This window comes from Callospermophilus lateralis, chromosome 1 (genome assembly GCF_048772815.1).
Source record: "Callospermophilus lateralis isolate mCalLat2 chromosome 1, mCalLat2.hap1, whole genome shotgun sequence".
NCBI lineage: Eukaryota > Metazoa > Chordata > Mammalia > Rodentia > Sciuridae > Callospermophilus > Callospermophilus lateralis.
In genome coordinates, this window is record NC_135305.1 from 139,310,125 (window position 1) to 139,328,619 (window position 18,495).

General features: G+C 49.6%; 3 protein-coding genes across 3 annotated transcripts; 2 read left to right on the forward strand and 1 right to left on the reverse strand.

Annotated features, from left to right (window-relative positions):
* Positions 1-1,654: 1,654 nt before the first annotated feature.
* On the reverse strand, positions 1,655-3,453 carry Ydjc (YdjC chitooligosaccharide deacetylase homolog). Its single transcript, XM_076867157.1, is given in 6 exon segments — positions 1,655-1,983; positions 1,986-2,302; positions 2,498-2,675; positions 2,760-2,859; positions 3,043-3,202; positions 3,290-3,453. Coding segments are annotated over 6 exon segments (1,125 nt in total). The 3' UTR covers positions 1,655-1,777.
* Positions 3,454-6,163: 2,710 nt separating this feature from the next.
* Positions 6,164-10,695, forward strand: Ccdc116 (coiled-coil domain containing 116). The gene is made up of 4 exons (XM_076867170.1): positions 6,164-6,261; positions 7,085-7,630; positions 7,746-8,339; positions 9,440-10,695. The coding sequence occupies exons 1-4, from the start codon at positions 6,190-6,192 to the stop codon at positions 10,661-10,663; spliced, it is 2,436 nt and encodes an 811-aa protein (XP_076723285.1). The 5' UTR covers positions 6,164-6,189; the 3' UTR covers positions 10,664-10,695.
* Positions 10,696-16,493: 5,798 nt separating this feature from the next.
* Positions 16,494-18,447, forward strand: Sdf2l1 (stromal cell derived factor 2 like 1). Its single transcript, XM_076867185.1, has 3 exons — positions 16,494-16,726; positions 17,095-17,291; positions 18,046-18,447. The coding sequence occupies exons 1-3, from the start codon at positions 16,540-16,542 to the stop codon at positions 18,325-18,327; spliced, it is 666 nt and encodes a 221-aa protein (XP_076723300.1). The 5' UTR covers positions 16,494-16,539; the 3' UTR covers positions 18,328-18,447.
* Positions 18,448-18,495: the final 48 nt, after the last annotated feature.

The following is an 18,495-nucleotide window of genomic DNA, read 5'->3' on the forward strand; positions in this document are numbered from 1 at the left end:
GTCTAAACTCACAGTGATTCCTGTTCACAAGCATGAGGGAAAGGAAGTAGAAAAGTGCTGTAGTTGTCAGAGTCAAGGTCAACTGGAGGGTTAGGATGGAAGACCAGCATAGAGCCAGAAAAAGATGTGGAGGGAGGTGAGCTAAAGCCATGGTCAAGGGGATGGAGACATGGATAAGTGCATGCAGGAAGAAGGACTAGGATACCTTGACCCTTTCAGAAAGCTGGGTACAGTGGCACGTGCCTGTAATCCCAGCAACTTAGCAAGATCTGGTCTTAAAAAAATTAAAAAGACCCTTGATATGGCTCTGTGGTAAAGCAACCCTGGTTTCAATCCCCAGTAGCAAAACAAAAACAAACCACTTGTCCCTTTAGACTATCCGTGTTCAGAGTAAGAACTCTCTTGACACCTGATCTCATGGATTGATAACAGGCCAGGGTCCAGTGCACTTCAAATAAATAAATCAGTATGTCCAAAGCCCTACCTTATCACTCCAACCTCTAGGTCTGTAAAATAGAGACACATGAAATTAAATGGGACAAAAAGGACCATGTAGTGTTCCACCTGTCTTACTATCCTTTGGAGTTGGGCAGAAGGACTCTTTTCTCTCAAGTTCCCTACTGTCTTCCCTACCTACTCTGCATGTCTCAGGGACCCTGAACCATATTAATATGGTGACCCTGTCACCAGGCCCAGTTAGAAATCCCAGGTTCCCATTTCCACAGAAGACTGCCCTTCCTGGAAAAATTTAAACATCCTTTAAGCTTGCCTTAAAGGGGGGCCTCCTCACACCTGTCCCATAGAATGACTTATTTAGAACAGATGACCTCTTTTTAAGTAAAAATTGAAGTTACCATGCCTCCCAAAAAGCAGTTTGATGAGACAATCCTATTCCCATTCCTTATAAAAAGAATAAAGGAAAAATAAGCCAGGTGAGGTGGCACATGACCTGTAATACCAACTACTTGGGAGGTTGAGGCAGGAGAATCCCAAATTCAAGACCAGCCTCAGCAACTTAGTGAAATCTTGCCTCAAACTAAAAAATGAAAAGGACTAGGAATGCAGCTCAGTGGTAGAGTACCAATGAGTTCAGTTCCCAGTACCAAAACAACAATAATAAAAACCACTTTAGTATTGGTGGGTGCGGTGGTATGTGCCTGTAGTTCTATAACTACTTGGAAGACTAAGGATGGAGGATTGCTTGAGCCCAGAAGTTTGAGGCCAGACTGGATGACATAGCGAGAATCTAACCAGTGAGGCACAGTCACACATGCCTGTAATACCAGTGACTGGAAGGCTAAGGCAGGAGGATGGTAAGTTGGAGGCCAGCCTTAGGAACTTATCAAGGGCTTAAGCAACTTAGTGAGACCCTGTCTCAAAATTCCAAAACAAATAATAAGGCCTAGGGATATAACTCAGTGGTAAAAGCACCCCCAGTACCAAAAACCAAAAAAACAAAACAAACAAACAAAAACCCACCAAACACATCCCTAAGCATAAACAAAACCAGAACACAGAATATTTGCATAGAATATTGACTTGGTCTGGGCCACAAAGGAGTTGCTGTGTACATTCTTGTTTCATGGTTTCCCAAGCACTGTTTACAAACCACCCAAGTCTGAAAGACACATTTTATTTACAGCCAATCCCTGCCCACTGCCCCTGCCCAGTCAGGGGTTTACATTACAATGTGAATTGTCACCAAATGCTCTGTAGGCCCAGATGTCATTGTCTGGGACTGCATGCAGCCAAGAGTGGCTTCCTTAATACCTGGCTGTTACTCTGAACCATGAGGACCTGGGCACAAAGCAGGCAGTGTCTCACTGTGGGAAGTGGGTTCCTGCCCAGGCCATGGTTCCAGGCTGTGCCAGAGGTTATTCTGGCCCCTTTCCTCCACACCTATAAGGGGCATTAGCGATGGGCTCACTGTCGGAGTTATGGTGGGGAAGGGCTCCAAGAAGGGGTCCAGAGTGGCCTTGCAGAGGACTCCCGGGGCCTCTTGGAATCCAGGTCGTCAAGGGCGCAGAGCTGCACGCCATCTTGGGCAAGCTGGGCCCGCAGAGTGGGCGCTGTGAGGACCCGCAGCTCATGCAGCCTCTCCCAAGAGCAGGAGAAAGCATCAGGGCCCTCACCGCAGCCCCCGGCTGGAGGCACACTGGGGTAACCAGGGTGTGCCATCAGCTCTGCTGTCAGGGCATGGCCTGCAGGGATACCTTCCAAGGCTCTCGCCAGCGCCCCCAGTACACGGTGAGCAGACATGTGTCGGCCGCAAGTGCTCAGGCCCACGAAAGCATCCGTCCACCTGTAGGTGCTGGGGCATCAATGGCAGAGCAGGAAGATCCTGAAGGCTAGTTAGGGGTCAGGGCGGGAAGGAACTAGAGTGGGGCAGCCAGTCGATGCCTGACCTTTTTCCAGGTTGAAAAAGGGACTCTCTGGACAAGTGAACCAACCCTTGGGACTCTGGGGATGGGGTCGGGATTGGGAGACCGGTGCTCACCATAGGCCATGACGGGAGAAAGGACCCATAGCTGCCCTGGCATCGCGCTCCACTGTGCAGGCGAAGGCACGGGCTGGGTCTTCCAGCCACGCGCAGCCGCTCACACCACGTTCTAGCGGCAGTCGTGTGAAGCGCACCCCAAAAGCCTGCAGCGACTCGGCAAACACCTGACACACACCTGCTAACGAAGCCGCCTCAGAGAGGAGCACATCTCCTCACCTGGGAGCAAAGCCCCCCGACCTGGGAGCTTGAACCCACGAACCTGGGAGTACGTGCACATGCTGATGTCCGTCCACATGCGTAGGGTCCCTGCCCAGCAATTCCCGGAAGCGGCTTAATTGGGCCTCTAGCTCCTCCCGCACCTTGAAGGAGAAGCATAGACATTTGAGCTTCAGGGAGCAGCTACAGAAGATTCCCTCCTTGTACAACTGTAAGACTGAATAAGAGAAGGATCTTGCCGCTCCTGTCCCTAACGACTTCACGGTAACCTCCGGGCTGAGCTTTGGGGTCAACGCATGCATCCTCCTGCAGCCGCACCTCCGCACCTGAGGCAAAGCCACGTCTCCGGCAGCTACCGCCTCCCGGAATCCCATCTTGCCCAGAAAGAAGCCTTCGCGGCTTAGCAGCGACGAGGCGCCTAGGCGGGCTGGGCCTACAGGTCGACCTTCGGACAGGTTGGCGTGGAGGCCTGTGGGGATGCTGTGCCTGTGGGCGGAGCAGGATCTGGAGCCCACACGCCGCGGGGCAAATGCATCCCCAAACCCGTTGGATCCAGTAAGGGGACGCCCTCACCTGCGGGCCAGCTCCGCCGCGCTCTCCGCGGTCGCGCCGTTAACCAGCAGGGACACACTGGTCACAGTCCCTGCCAGGAAGGCCTCCACGATGCCCTCATCGCGCCGCGGACAGTAACCGAAGTCATCTGCGGTGACCACCAGCCGCACGCGCGGACCAGCCATGGCAGCTTCAAACCTTTGATGGAGACTTGAGGGGTGTGGTCTAGACAGCCGGCCCCGCCCAAGAACGCTGCCCAAAACCCCGCCCTGACGCACACGCCTAGACGCGGCTATCCTTCGCCTTTGTTGTCACCACCTAGTGGTTCCTAATTGGCTCTGTAACCACTCCGCCGACTTTGCTCTGTTGGAACTAGTTCAAGACTGCATATATAATTACAACAGGACGAACTTTCCTTCACCAATAAAGTGAACGGCAGAGCGGGGCGCCTTGACGCACGCCTGTAATCCCAGTACCTGGAGGGGGGGCGTTGAGGCAGGAGGACCGCAAGTTTAAAGCCAGTCTCAGCAATTTAGTGAGGCCCTGAGCAACTTAGCAAAAATGTCTCAAAATAAAAAGGGCTGGGGAAGTGTCTCAGTGGTTAAGCTCCCCTGGGTTTAATCCCCAGAACCGAAGAAGAAGAAGAAGAAGAAGAAGAAAAAGAAAAAGGTGAACGTTGAGAAATGGGGTTTTATTTATTTTTTGTGTGGTTTTTTTCTTTGTTTAAAATAGCAACATAAAAGAAAAAGAAAGGAAAGGAAAGGGAGAAAAACTCCTTTACTCTTTCCAGAGATCACCATTGCTAACTTTCTGGGTAGTGTACTTCCAGTATTCTCTAAGAAGATAAACACACCTAATTTCACTTCACCATCCAAAGATGATCACATCAATGCTATTGCATTCTTGTAATTTTTTTTTTTTTTTGTATACCAGTGCCTATGAACATTTTTCATGTTATTAACTATTTTGATTTTTTTAAAATTGCCTATTGTCCTTTACTTATTTTTCTAAGAAGAGACATTTCCTTAGTAAAGCTCTAAACAAGAAAATGAACATCTATGTCATGATAATGTCTTCATTTGAGAAAGCATTAGCCTCTGTGTCTCTTTGGAGCTCCATCCAAAGTAACAAGTTTTACATTTATAACTTAATTTTTTTGCTCTTTGGGTCCAGAAAGCCTTTCCTTACCCATGATTATGTCACTAGTTACCATGATGACAAACAGTTTTCATTGTAATGTGACTCTCTTGATTTATTTTTCACTATGGAAATCATGGTATTTGTGTCCAATCTTTGAGATTGGTAATGTCATTTGTGTTTTACAGATAAGGAAACTGAGTGTCAGAGAGGGGAGGAGTAGTGAATCTGGGATTAGTCCCTGCAACTCTGGGCCTACATCTAGGCCTCCTCTGATCCTCTTAGTCCTCTTAGGGGAAGAGAAGGTAGAGTAGAACTTGAGAATAACAAATAATACCTCATGGAGCCTTATAGATATTGGAGGATTCAAAAAGTCCTTCAGCCAAGCTCTTGACATACCAACTGTTGTGTTCAATCATACTAATTATTGAATTAGCAGACCTCAACTAACTACCATTCTCCACTGGGAAGCTGATCCTGGAAAGGCCAGAAGTCCTGAGGTTGTAAAGTGGAAGATAGCATTTATTAAGCACCTCCTGGGTGCCAGGCACTGGACAGGGCTGACTGTCTCAGTCCTTGCCCCAAAGGAGCACCATTTGGTAGACAAGTAACAACATGCTGTGGTAGACTCTGGCATGGGGTTTGTGGTGAATCTGTTGGACAGAAGGGGAAAGGAAAGGGAATGTGGTAATGTTATATAGGGCCTCTCTTAGGGTGTCAAGTGTGTTGTATGAAGATTTTATGTAATCCTGTACTCCCTATGTGGAAGGATGTTAGTCCTATTTTCAAACAAGGAGTCTATGCTCAGGTTGAATCACACCCTCAAGAAACAGCACAGCCAGGAATTGAAGCTGGCCAGGCCTGTAACTGAGAGCTGGGACTTTTTCTTCTGTTCTCAGGAAGACTGCAGAAAAGGGCTCAGACGGACTCTGTGGTCTATTACCTTGGGCAAGGGGAGCAGGCCCCTGGAAAGAAAAAATAAGAGCAGGAAGCCGAGGGTTTTGCAACTACCAGGGAGAAACTGAGGAAGGTGTGTTTGTATTGAGGTTGGAGGCCATGGCTTTTGCCCTTGGACTCATTTTGGGGCAGTTTAGGGTCACAAATCCGATTCCCCAGATTCAGAGCCCCTGGCCAGAGAGCGAAATCCACAGCCACCGGGGTCGACGGTGACTGTGAAGGCAGTGGGAGTGGGAGAGGAGTCAGCGTGGCCCCGCCCCCAACTATTGTGTCGTAGGAAGCAAGTGGGCAAAAGGACCCTTGTTAACCAATCAGGGGGCGGTATTTAAATAATCGAGCAGGGAGCCCCCGCCCCCAACACAATCCAGCTCTCTGTGAGGTGGTCAATTAGCGCGCGCAGACCACACAAGCTAGCCAAGCAAGGTAGGACTCTGGTGAGCGGGTTGATCATAAGCCAGGGTGGGACGCCAGGAGGCCCCGGTTTAGGAGGAGAGAGGGTCAGACGCATCCTGATCCAGAGACCACTGAGACAGGATACCGACTTCCCCGGAGATCCCCACCCTTACGATTCCAATTGGGGGCAGTCCGTGGACGCCTAGGGGGCTCCGAGCAGAGGAAGAGTTATAAAGGACACGGAGTGTGGGAAGCGAGGTACCGGCGGACCCCAGGGCCACTGACATAGTCAGGGACGGACGGAAAGAAACTCGGACTCGTGGAAGCCTGGGCGCATCCTCGAGACTCTTACGCCATTTTCCCGCGTCCTGCAGAGTGGAATCTGTTGTGGAACTGAAGAGAGAAGGCGGACAGTGGGCTTGGCTGCTTGCATTATGGCCAGCTGTCGCCACCACTCAGGATACCTGGCCGACGACGAGGCTGGCCACAGCACGTACATGACACGGGTAAGTGTGCCTAGCAGGATCCGAGCCTGATGCCACTGACTACTAATACTCGTTCTTGTTTCCTATTGATCTCCTCTCTGGTCCTCTTAGTGAAGTCCTTATTATAGGCTTGACCTGTCTACAACCCCTTACTGGGCCCTGATCTCCCTTGATTTCATTCCCAATGTCCCCTGACTCCAGTGTCACAAGAGGGACTTGGATCAACTAGGAACTCTGAGTATGAGCATGGTGTCATCTCAGAGTCCAGGACTCAAGTTAGAGAAGCAACCATATGTAAAACAGGGCTCAGATCTCCTATGTTCTCTGCATCACAGCAGTGGAGACAGGGATGGCTTGCTCCTTGCAGAGATTCAGAACCACAGAGACTCAGAGGGGTTTTATCATTTGCCCAATCACACCACATACAAGGGTAGAAGTGGGCTTTCAGACTAGGTCTTGTGTACATGAAATGTAGGTTTGGGGAACATTTAAGGGAAATCATAAATAGATCCTTATTTGTGAAAGTGGGGGTTGAACCTCAAAAGGGGCTATTGTGGATGTTGTCACACAGCCTGAAGATGGCAGAGTCAGGGTCCAAACCCAGGATTAGCATACTCTAAAATGCAATTCCTGGGCTTTGAATTTAGCTCGGTGGTGGAGCTCTTGCCTAGCACACTCAAGACCCTGGGTTCAATCACCAGCACCACCAAAACCAAAAAAACAAAACTGGAATTTCTTCCACTGTTCAATCTCCATCTAGCTCCTAGCAGCCCCCTAGGACAGGGACCTCCCTCCCCTGCAGGGCATCCTGCAAACTGTGAAAAGCCTGTCTGCTTAGGTGCAGCCACCCAAGAAGCCACTGTTGCCAGAAATGGGGTCAGCCTCCAAGCTGGGTCGTATGCCCCACCCACCATCAATGGATGGCAACTCAGCTTACCGGGGCCACCGCCAAACTGCTAAGGGCCCTCAGGCTTTTGGTAGCTTCTTGGATTTCCTGACTGAGGGCCAGGTGTTAGACAGCCTACAGACAGTGGTGGAGGAGGCAACAGAGCGCATGGCTGCTATGAAGACAGAGGCTGGGGTGCCACTGGTAGAGGTCCAGGACCCAATTGAGGTGCCAAGTGGTAGGCGGCCACGTGTTCGACCCAGCTTCAGCACTGTGCACCGACACCGTGCTCAGCCTAGCCTCTGTACTGGACGCCCCAACAATTACCCATCTTGCTCCAGCTCCATGTCTGACTCCCATAGCAGCCTCACAGCTGGCTGTCTGGGCTCCCACAGCTGGAACAGTGACTTGGGTGCACAAGGCTTAGGCTCAGTGCCACCCATGAGGGACAAACTTCTACTGGAGAAAAACCTCAAGCGACTACGGCGGTTGGAGAAGAAAGGGGTGAGATCTGGGTCCATGACTGGGGCTATTGGGGGGGATGGACAGGCCAGGGCCAAGCATGCTTGGCTGCTTCTGGACACCTCTCAGAATCCCCTCCCCCTCTCTCTCTCTGCAGAAAGGCCTGAGTCAGCCCAGTTCCAAGAGGGACTCCCTGCTATGGGACTCACTGGGCAGCCAGGCCAGCAGCCAGCGGACCCGGGAGCAGCCATTGTCTTGGTTCTCAGGGCTGCTGGGCTCCAGACCAGGCACTCCTGAAGCATCAGAGATGGGACCTGGAGAACGAGAGCTGTTTTTCCTCAAACGAGAATTCAACAAGGAGATGAAATCTTTGCTGAGCCAGCCAGCATCCTTTGACTTGCCTGGCTACTGTTCAGTCCGTCAGCCCCATTGCACCCTGGACTTCCTGGCTAAGCACCACCTCTTTCCTGCTCTGCAGACTGTGGTCAGCCAGGCTGTGGACAAGCTCAGTTGTGCCCGTCGCCCAGATGGCTGCCCTCTTTTTCCTGTCAACTGCGATCCCAACCCAGCATTGTCATTTAACTTGCTACCACAAGACTCCAGGATGGTCACACCCACCAGGAGAAGGGAGCACTATGATTCTTTCCTCAGTAGAGCCTCCAGCTCCAAGATAACTCCCAGAAAAACTAAGGGCAAACGGGGCTCCCCCCCTGTGTCTAATGCTCAGGTGGCCACCAAACTCAGGCTCAAGGTGAAACCTACAGAAGAGACCAATGTCCCTAGCCCCTCACTTCACCCCAGGCAGGGGACTCCTGACTTAGATCCCAAATTACAGAAAACACCTGTGTTCCAGAGTTCCAGCCAGAAAACCAAGCCTTGCCATGGCTTGCATCTCACCCTGCCTGCACCTGGAATCACAGTGGAGTTGGCATCTAGTCAGGGTTGCCTCAGGGGACCAGTCCCACCTCCACTTGTCTCCTCCCACCCTCTTTCCTCCTACCTTTTCCCCATCCTCTCCTCTTCGGCTTCATTGAGTTCAAAGGTAATCCCCTCAAGAGTGGGGCATGGAAACTTGAGGACAAATTTGAAGGGCAATGACCCTGTTACCCACCACTCCTAGCAGCCACTGTCACTGGCAGGTGCCCAAGATCAAGGTCTCTCTTGACCTGCATTATGGAAACCTGCTGGGCATAGTACAAGGTGCTGGAATACCAGGAATCCTGGCCTAGCTACTACTAAATATTGTCAAAGATGAATAAAGGCTATTTTTTATCCTGGATATATTTTTTTAATGTTTGTATGTGAATCTTGGAGGTCTTCCCACATGGAAAGGGTCTTGTCCCTTGTGGGGACTCTGGATCCTAGAGTCTAGTTCCCTCTAAATTCAACTGCAGGACTCTCCAGCCTCTCTGATTTGCTTAGGGAAAGTTGCCCAGGGGGACTATGTGGACAATATAGGTGATTTTACCCTGGTGGGACTCTAGCAGTCCCCCAACTGTGCCTTCACCAAGGTCCAGGTGTACTTCTCTCTGAATATGGACTGCAACATCAGCTTGTAGAAGCCCAGGTTTTTCAGGCTCAGGTTGCTGGCACGATGACTGAGGTCCCTAGCTTTGCTGCAGGCCTAATAGGTGAGGCAGGTGAAGTGATCATGAGGGTTGGCTATTGAGTATCAGCATAGAAAATGTGGTAGGGTTTATACCCTTAGTGTGATAAGTATGACTTCTATATTTGTGACAGGCTGGGCTGGTGGGGCTGCCAAGGAGATGTGATGGGTGTCACAAGGCAGCAGGAAAGGTAAGACCAACAAGATGTGACATGTCTCCTTTTCCCTCCTTGGCTGCCACATAGAGCCCCAGTGTCAAGTTCACGAAGAAGAAGTCGTTGCCTTCCATCTCATCCAAGTCCAGCATGTCCCACCTCTCCAACCCCTGGTACGAGGAGCTCATCAACTTCTTGGTTGAACAGGCAGTCTCCTTGCTCATCTGCAAGTACAAGTTTGAGAACAACCTCAATAAGCAGCTTGGCTTCATCTCCTTCCCAATCACTGAGACACTCATGGACCTTTTCCTGGGCTTCAAGAAAGTGAAGGGCTCCCATATCCGCCTGTCCTCGAAGATAGACTGGCGCTGCCTGTTGCACAAGCTGGAGGAGGACCATTTGCTACATCAGGCCTCAAGGCAGGCCTCGCGGCTGGGAGCCCACCATCCCAGTAGCATCTCCCAGGTTGGTGCTTCCCAGGTCAGTGCCTCCCACGCCAGCACCTCCCACCATCGTGTTCCCCATTTTGGCCCCTCATGGCGTAGCACAGTGCCCCTCACCCCACAATCTACCATGCATCCTGAGCCAGTAACTGACCGGACCAAGGCCCAGGCCCAGGCCCAGACCCATTCCCAGGCCCAGGCCCAGACCCATTCCCAGGCCCAGACCCATTCCCAGGCCCAGGCCCAGGCTTATTCCCAGACCCGGGCCCAGGCCCATTCCCAGGCCCAGGCCCAGGCCCAGGCCATACAGCCTGGCCCTTCCCTCAACATTGAGCTACCAATCCTCCAGCTACACAGCACTCAGGAGCCTACTACAGAAGAGGGGAAGATACCCACAAGCCTATCAGAGCCCAAGCTGTCTGTGTCATCCACCACCAGCATGGGCTTCAGTCCTCCTGAGTCCAAGGAAATGGTGAATGTCGAGGACATTGATGGCAGTGACAAAGACAAGGATAAGGACAGTGATGAGGACAAGAATGAGGTTAAGGGCACTGATAGTGATAAGGACAAGGACAAGGATAAGGACAGTGATGAGGACAAGTATGAGGATGAGGGCAGTGATGAGGATGAGTATGGTGATGAGGATGAGGACGAGTATGAGAATGAGGGCAGTGATGAGGAAAAGGAGGAGGATGAAGGCAGTGATGAGGATGAGGATGAGGTCGAGGATGAGGATGAGGGCAGTGATGAGGACAAGGAGGAGGGTGAGCAGTATTCTGTGTATGACAGCGAGTCCCAGAGCTTCCCTGAGCCTGGATTGGAGACAACCATTAACTACTCTGTGGACATGGGCCACAATGACCCCCCATGATGTCCCCATAAGCCACACCAAGTGCTCCATTCCCTGCTCCTGCTGCTGCTCTTTTGGAGTGACTTCCCACTCAGTTGGCCCCTGCCCTGAGCAGCGGTCAGGATGGGATGAGAATACCCATGAGAATTTCTGCTGATACTCTCAGGGAAGCCAATGAGAGAAACAGAAATAAATATGTTCATTTCTCATTCTGAGATTTCTGCTTCCCTTTCTTTTCTTCCTTGCACCTGCCTTTTTTTTTTTTTTTTTTTTTTTTGGTACCAGGGATGAACCCCGCAGGGAGCTTTACCACTGAGCCATACCCTCAGCTTGTTTTATTTTTTATTTTGGGACAGGGTTTCTATAAACTGCTTAGGGCCTCATTAAGTTGCTGAGGTTGACTTTGACCTTGTGCTCCTCCTGCCTCAGACTCCCAAGCCCCTGAGATTATAGGTATGTACCACCATGCCTAGCTGCTCCTGCCCTTTAGTAGCACCTTTAGGGTGGACCTAGCTCAGCTGCAGCTATCCTTCATGAAAGCTAGTATCACTCTGACCCTGGGGAATCTCATGTGCTCTGCCTTATAATGCTTTCCTCTCACGTGACTAGCCTCCTTCTATTTTCTGCCTGCTTTGTTCTGTGGTTCTTCTCAACTCTAGTCTGCAATTTTCTGGTTCCTCAACCCTCTTAGGACTCCTGGTCACCCCTCAGTCACAGTCCCTGTGCATCATGACTCCTGCTTTTTAGGAACTTTCTCTGCCTGGAGCAGCTCCCTCCTTGCTTTGGTATGTCACAGCCTCACATTGCAGCCAAAAAACATGCAGTCTCACCCTCTCCAGCTATTCTCATGGCTACCTGTATCTCTAATTTGTGTTTCCCAATACCCAACTCCAGAAAATCTGGAGTTTCTATGCCAGGCCATGTGGTGGTAGCTGTTGGTCAATTGGGCTGTGGATTGGCTGCCCTAGGGCATGGCTTCTACTGTGATTGACAAGTTTCTTCTCCAAGGTTATCCTGGGATTTCTGGCTATCTTGTACTTTCAGCAAAGCATTGCCTTTCCCTCTGCCTTGTAGGGCAGCTTGTTTATTGCCCTATTCATAAAACTTCATTCAGAGAACAATTCAATCTCTCCCCTCTAGACAAGAAAACATGTAAAGTCTCTACACTATACTTTTCTTGTCTAGGTTGCCATTGTGGGGCACATGGTGGGTCTGTTTTGCCTCTCTTTCAATGCATAGAGTTCAGGCTTGCTCAGCCAAGCTTGACTATACATGAAGATATATCAACAGAAGGGCTCCCTCTAGAGTCTGGCAGGGGAGTTCTCTTGGACATTAGCCACATCCACACCCTATATAATTCAGAATCCTAAAATGGGTAGATCAGGGACCCATTTTTCTACAGAGCTCTTGTGGCACAGATCTTTTAGGGCACATGTTTGACTCAATTCCCAGTCCTTAAGGCCAACCACCACTACCACCACAGCAATACCACTTGACTGCGATTGATTAGTCCCATTGGCATATCGCTATTCTAAGTCTGGTTGATTGCTAACAACGAATGTGGATGCTACAGAGTAGCCATTATCTACCTGTCCAAAAGCAAGAAACCTATTAGTAAAAAGGATCCAAAAAAGAAAGCCCTCAGGCTCCAAGAGACAGCAGCTGCTATGATTCCCACTCACTTCTCAGGTCCTATTGCTACATCATCAACGGAGATTAGAACATGGCCCTATCCCAGCATCAGAGGCACACGTCCCTGGGAAGAGCTGGAGTAGTACTTTTGGAAACTATTGGAACATTGTGCTAGATATGTGTGTCCTTATCCTGTTTCAGTTATCTCTTGCTGTGTACAAAATACCCCAAGGTTTAAATAGCTTCAAACAAAAGATCATTTATCATGACACTGGGATTGACATGATAGGCTGAAGTTGCTCATGTGACTGCTTTCAACTGAGAACTAAAACATTCCAAATAGGTTCTCTTCCTCCAGGGTATCTCTCCTTGTAGCCTCTCACCATGCAGTCAGTAATCTAGTCTGCACTTCCTTACAGCTTGAAAAGATACACTGACTTCCTAGAAGGAAGAAGCAACAACCACTGGAGTTGCTATGACTGGTGCTTAAAAGTCCCCAAATAGTACTTCTTTGGCACTCTCTTAGTCAAAGAAAGTCACAGTCCCTGCCCAGATTCAATGGGAGGGAAATGGATTCTGTCTCCTTTGCTTATAGGGATGGGAGGAATTTTTTGTTTTGTGGTACCAGGATTGGAACTTAGGGCCTCATACATGTTGGACAAGCACTCTAAGTTATATTCCCCAACTTTGAGATGGGAGGAATTGTTTGTGGCCATATTTAGAGACTAGCTACCACTCTTTCTCCCCTCCATGACTAGATGCATCTCAAGCATGGACACAGGTTGAGCCAATCAGACTCTCTCTTGAGAATCTGAACCTGAAGACAAACTGTGGTTGAAAGGTACTGAAGATGTTATGAATAGCCCTGGGCCATAAGATGATCCAGGGAACATTTTTCTTCATAAGGGAGGCAGAAGAAGAGCTACGAGAAGCCATGAGGCTACACAAGAGTCAAGGAAGAGTCACTCTGGCCTCCCCCACTTTGTTTCTGGGGTTTGGTTTCTAATTTAAATGATAATCAGAGATATTCTAAAAAAAACTCACTATATTTATTTGGGAATTGCAGAGCATCACAAGGGAAATATGTGTGCCATAGTAAACTTTGAGCATACTCGAGAACGAGGCAAAGGGAAACTTTTAAGATGAAATGAGACCCAGAATTGGTGGTACACATCAGTAATCCCAGCACTAGGGAGACTGAGTCAGAAGGCTCACATGAGTCTAAGAGTTCAACACCAGCCTGGGAAACATAAGAAAACATATAATAATAATAAAGTCAAAATGAGAATTATATATGCCATTTTGAAACAATATTTAACTACAAGGAATAATAACAAGGGAGACACTGGTCCAAGATTGAACAGACAGTTGCTGGGCAGACATCTTTGCAGAAGTAGTTTTGTGTAAGGTTGTGGTGGTCCTTGTGTGAAGTTGTGGTTCTGGCAGAGTCTTTTATGATAGTTCTTATTATGAAGCCTGCATGAGATCCCCTCCTTCCTAGCCTCCTGGTTTTATTTACTTATTTTGGTTAGGGCATTACAAGTTACTTCATTTTGATTCTGACAGCTTTGACATAGTTTACTTAGAATCCTGTTTCTGCCTGTCAGAAGGATAGCCATTCTCTTGTCCTAAATGCAAGTGAAAAACCAGTGGTGACTTTCAGCAGGAGACTGGCATAATCTGTTTTGTTTAGTACTGGGGATTGAACCCAGGGTTGCTTAATCACTGAACCACATTCCCCAGCCCTTTTAAATATTTTATTTAGAGAAAGGGTCTCATTAAGTTGTTTAGGGCCTTACTAAGTTGTTGAGGCTGGCCTTGAACTTGCAATCCTTCTGCTTCAGTCTCCTGAGCTACTGGGACATAATCTATTTTCTGCTTTCACATTTTTCCTTTGTAGACAATGCTGTGGCATGGAACCAGTGTAGTGGAAGCAGCGAGATCTAATAGGAAGTGGTAGATGATACTTGTTAGAGGGGGAAATGGGCTTAGGTGGAGGTTTCAGGAGAGATGCCTTGAAATCTGTTTTGGAGTCAGGGACATCAGCACTTATTTGATTAGACATAAGGAGTGAGGTAAAGAGAAGAATCAAAGAAGAATTCAAAATTTCCGTCTTGAGGGCTGGGGATGTGGCTCAAGTGGTAGGATGCTCGCCTGGCATGTGTGCGGCCCGAGTTCCATCCTCAGCACCACATACAAAAAAAACCAAAGATGTTGTATCTGCCGATAACTAAAAAATAAATATTAAAAATTCTCTCTCTCTCCCTCTCAAAAAAAAAAAAAAAAAAAAAAATTCCATCTTGAGCAATTGGTAAATGGAGATGCCAATTTGCTGACTCAGAAGCCTAGAGGAGGAGCAGCTTAAAGGAAGAGATCAGAATTCTGCTTTGTACATGTTAACTTTGATATGCCTGCTGACATGTCCAAAAGAACATTTTCATTGCCTCTCAGGTTGTACTGTTGTCCCTCTACCCTGGATTGGAGGCCCCCTCAAGTACAGGGTCTGCCAAGTCCAGAGTAGACCTTCTTAAGTCATTTAGACATTCTAAATTCTAAAAATATCAAGGTGCCTTATTTGATATATAATTCAAAATAAACATAATATTAAACATTGAAAATCTTAATTGTTTTCAGGGAATATAATGTGTTTGCCTAGCATGGGCAAGGTCCTGAGTTCAATCCCCAGCATCAAAGAAAATAAACTGACAAACAAACACCCTAAAATCACATGCTGCTGTCTTTTTTTTGTGGGGGGCGGGTACTGGGGATTGAATGCAGGGTGCTTTACCACTGAGCCATATCCTCAGCCCTTTCTATTTTTTATTTTGAGATAGGGTTTCACTAAGTTGCTGAGGCTGTCTTTGAACTTGTGAAGGGGGAGGCCCCTTCAGCCTCCCTGAATTGCCAGGATTGAAAGTATGCATCACTTCACCCAGCTGTTACTTTCATTCCGAAGGGCTTGCCAGCTATGCTTATAATCCCAGCGACCTGGGAGACTGAGGCAGGAGGATTCCCTAAGGTCCAGCCTTGGGAATTTAGTAACTTAGCAAGACCCTGTCTAAATTTAAAAAAGAAAGAAGACTGAGGATGTAGCCCGTGGTAAAATGCCTCTGGGTCCAATCCCCAGTATTCCACCCACCACAAAGGACTTTATTCTGTTTTTTTTTTTTTTTTTTCTGAATTCAAAATTCTGGATGAACTCATTAACTATTAAATATGAACTTTAATTTCTGCTTTGCTAGTGCCCCAAGTGCATGGCTCAGTCAGCTTCTTGGGTAATGTAGCCCAGAGCCAGTTCCTCTATGACCCTCAGCTTAGGGTTTGGAATCAAAATCAATGTAAGAAAGTTCCATGGATGAATAAGTAAACAGTGGCATACGTTTTCCTCCCTTGAAGACGGAACTGAAAATCCTCTGAAAAGGCAGCATAACTGAAACCCAAAAGAACATTTTCACTTCATGTCAAGAAGACCTGGGACACATAGTCACCCAGGCTTGCTTCCCAAATTCCTTTCTCCCTGTGTTGTGGTTTCCTTAGATTTGGGACTTTCTATTGAAATTTTGCCATTATCCTCAACTCCACAGCTCCCTGCTGTCCTGTGCTGCTGTGTGACGCAGTAACTCCGAGTTCTGTCATGTAAGGAATCAAATGGTTGAATGGGAAATTCAGAAGACCCAAGATTCGGGGACTGAGGTGACTCAGAGTCCGAGAGGGGGCCATAACCGAATGGCTGGGGAATTAATTCCCGGGTTCAGGGATCTCTTCACTTTATGACCACAAAAATCTAGTGACCCAGCAACTTTAAGATCCTGCAGCTGCAGATGCAAAGTCCGAGGGGAGAGACACATAATTGAGGTCCCAGAGGCCCAAGAGCAAGGTGCTTTCTATACATATATCGGTAGGGTCTTAGGACCCTCAGAATGGTGTTCTGGGGCTCAGCGACCGCAGGACTCCGCGAGCGCACTCACCAGTGCAACCCTGTGCACTTTTACCACTTGGCCGCAGCCGCCCGTCCCTTGACGTTCACTGGTGAGCCCTCGGAAGCGTGGACCAATCAAAGCCCTCCTCGTCCGGCTCCCTCCCAGCGACATCTCTGGAAATCTAGGGTTGGGTCTCTTTTAAGCCTACCCAATGGCAGTACGGGCGGAGCGACGCGCGGGATGACGATTGGCTGGCGCGAGCGGGCGCTGTCAGAGCCGGATTGGCCTGAGGCGGGAACGGAAGCGGCTTGTTGTCCCGAGCGGCTGGAGCCCGGCTAGGGCGAGATGTGGAGCGCGGGCCGCTTGAGGGCTGCCGGACCGGCGCTTCTGGGGCTGCTGCTGGCGCTCTTGGTGCCGGACGGTGGCACTTCCAAGACCAGCGAGGGACTAGTGACCTGCGGGTCGGTGCTGAAGCTGCTCAACACGCACCACAGGGTGCGACTGCACTCACACGACATCAAATACGGATCCGGTGCGTGGGACCAACGACTTGGGAAGCGCCAGGAGGCAGAGGCTCCGAGTTAAGGGTTTGGGGACGAGTTGGTCTTAGGGGTCAATGGGCCATCAGGGAACGAGCTGGCTGGGGGTCTAGAGGCGTTGGGGGCCCTCGAGAGTCTAGGACTGGGACTTTGAGAGGGTCGTTTGGATTTGGGGGGCGGGGAAATCAACAGGAAACTGCCGGTCAAAGGACTTGGAGGATCAGGCAGGAGCCAGAGCTGGGAGTTAGGGGTGAGCCGTTGGGGTCCCAGAGTTGGAGTCATGGGGCAAATTATGGTGCCAAGGGTCGATAGTTCTGCGATTGATAAGCACCCTGGGATTGGATGGGATGTCACTCCTCAGGCAGCGGCCAACAATCCGTGACCGGTGTGGAGGCATCGGACGACGCCAATAGCTACTGGAGGATCCGTGGCGGCTCGGAGGGCGGGTGCCCGCGTGGGATCCCGGTACGCTGTGGCCAGGCTGTGCGGCTCACCCACGTGCTCACTGGCAAAAACTTGCACACTCACCACTTCTTGTCGCCGCTATCCAATAACCAGGTAATCCCCCTCCCTGACACCCTGGCATGTGTGTGAAGGGCTGGGGACAGAGCCTTGGGTTCCAGCTTTGAACCTCAGCTTATACGAATTGGGAATTTCAATTAAGAAATGTTTACTGAGTGTCCCTTCTGAGGACACAGAAGTGATTACCAGGGTCTTACCCCAGGATCTCCCAGCCTAGCAGAGACAACGAGAGATGCATGTCTTCTTTTAGGGGCAAGTGGAACCCTGGGGTGGGGGGCATCCACACAGCCTTTGCTGTGGGGAATAGGAAACTCAGGGCTGGGTTTGGAGAGACTGTAGGAGTCTTCCATTCCCCAGAGGGAAAAAGAGGGGGCTTCCCAGGCCTGTGGAAGAGCTTATGCTAAGGCATGGAGATCATAACTTTGAGGTGTTGGGATGGAATTGAGGATGGTTTAGGGGAGTTTGTGGAAGAAAAAGTTGGACCTTGATTGTTAGCCTGAGGGACTGGATTTCAGAGGGGTTAGGACTGGGAGAACGTGGAGGAAGCCTTAGCTCCATGGACTCCAGTGGTCACTAAACAGAGTAACAGGGTATGTATGTGTAGGGGAGGAAGTTCTGGGAGGATATCCTGCTGTCCCACTTTGTAACTGTGGAAACTGAGGCTCAGGAAGGTTCAGAGTAAGAATCAAAGGACCAGTGAACTGGGTGCAAATGTTGCTGCCAGGCAAGCAGTACCAAGGAACTTTGTATCCTGTGTGTTGACCATTATCCCCACACTCTACACCCATAGGAGGTGAGTGCCTTTGGGGAAGACGGTGAGGGTGATGACCTGGACCTGTGGACAGTGCGCTGCTCTGGGCAGCACTGGGAGCGGGAGGCTGCTGTGCGTTTCCAGCACGTGGGTACCTCTGTGTTCCTGTCAGTCACTGGTGAGCAGTACGGGAGTCCCATCCGTGGGCAACATGAGGTGCATGGCATGCCCAGTGCGAACACACATAATACATGGAAGGCCATGGAAGGCATCTTCATCAAGCCTGGTGTGGAGCCCTCTGCAGGTCATGATGAACTCTGAGTCATGGATGGGTGAATGGAGGGTAGAAGGGTGGGGCAATTGCACAGCCGCTCTCAGTGGAGACTTTGGGTTTGTAGGGGTCCTCAAGTGCCTTTGTGATTAAAGAATGTTGGTCTGTCATTGTGTTTGTTGTGAGTGTGGGGGTGATATCAGGAAGTGCCAGCCATC

Excerpts from the sequence above, each read along its gene's own strand:
- Ccdc116 (XM_076867170.1), top strand. The coding sequence starts at position 6,190 with ATGGCCAGCTGTCGCCACCACTCAGGATACCTGGCCGACGACGAGGCT. Across the intron at positions 7,631-7,745 it reads GGCGGTTGGAGAAGAAAGGG|AAAGGCCTGAGTCAGCCCAG; the intron begins GTGAGATCTGGG and ends CTCTCTCTGCAG. Across the intron at positions 8,340-9,439 it reads CCACCAAACTCAGGCTCAAG|AGCCCCAGTGTCAAGTTCAC; the intron begins GTGAAACCTACA and ends GCTGCCACATAG.
- Sdf2l1 (XM_076867185.1), top strand. The coding sequence starts at position 16,540 with ATGTGGAGCGCGGGCCGCTTGAGGGCTGCCGGACCGGCGCTTCTGGGG. Across the intron at positions 16,727-17,094 it reads CGACATCAAATACGGATCCG|GCAGCGGCCAACAATCCGTG; the intron begins GTGCGTGGGACC and ends GTCACTCCTCAG. Across the intron at positions 17,292-18,045 it reads CGCCGCTATCCAATAACCAG|GAGGTGAGTGCCTTTGGGGA; the intron begins GTAATCCCCCTC and ends CTACACCCATAG.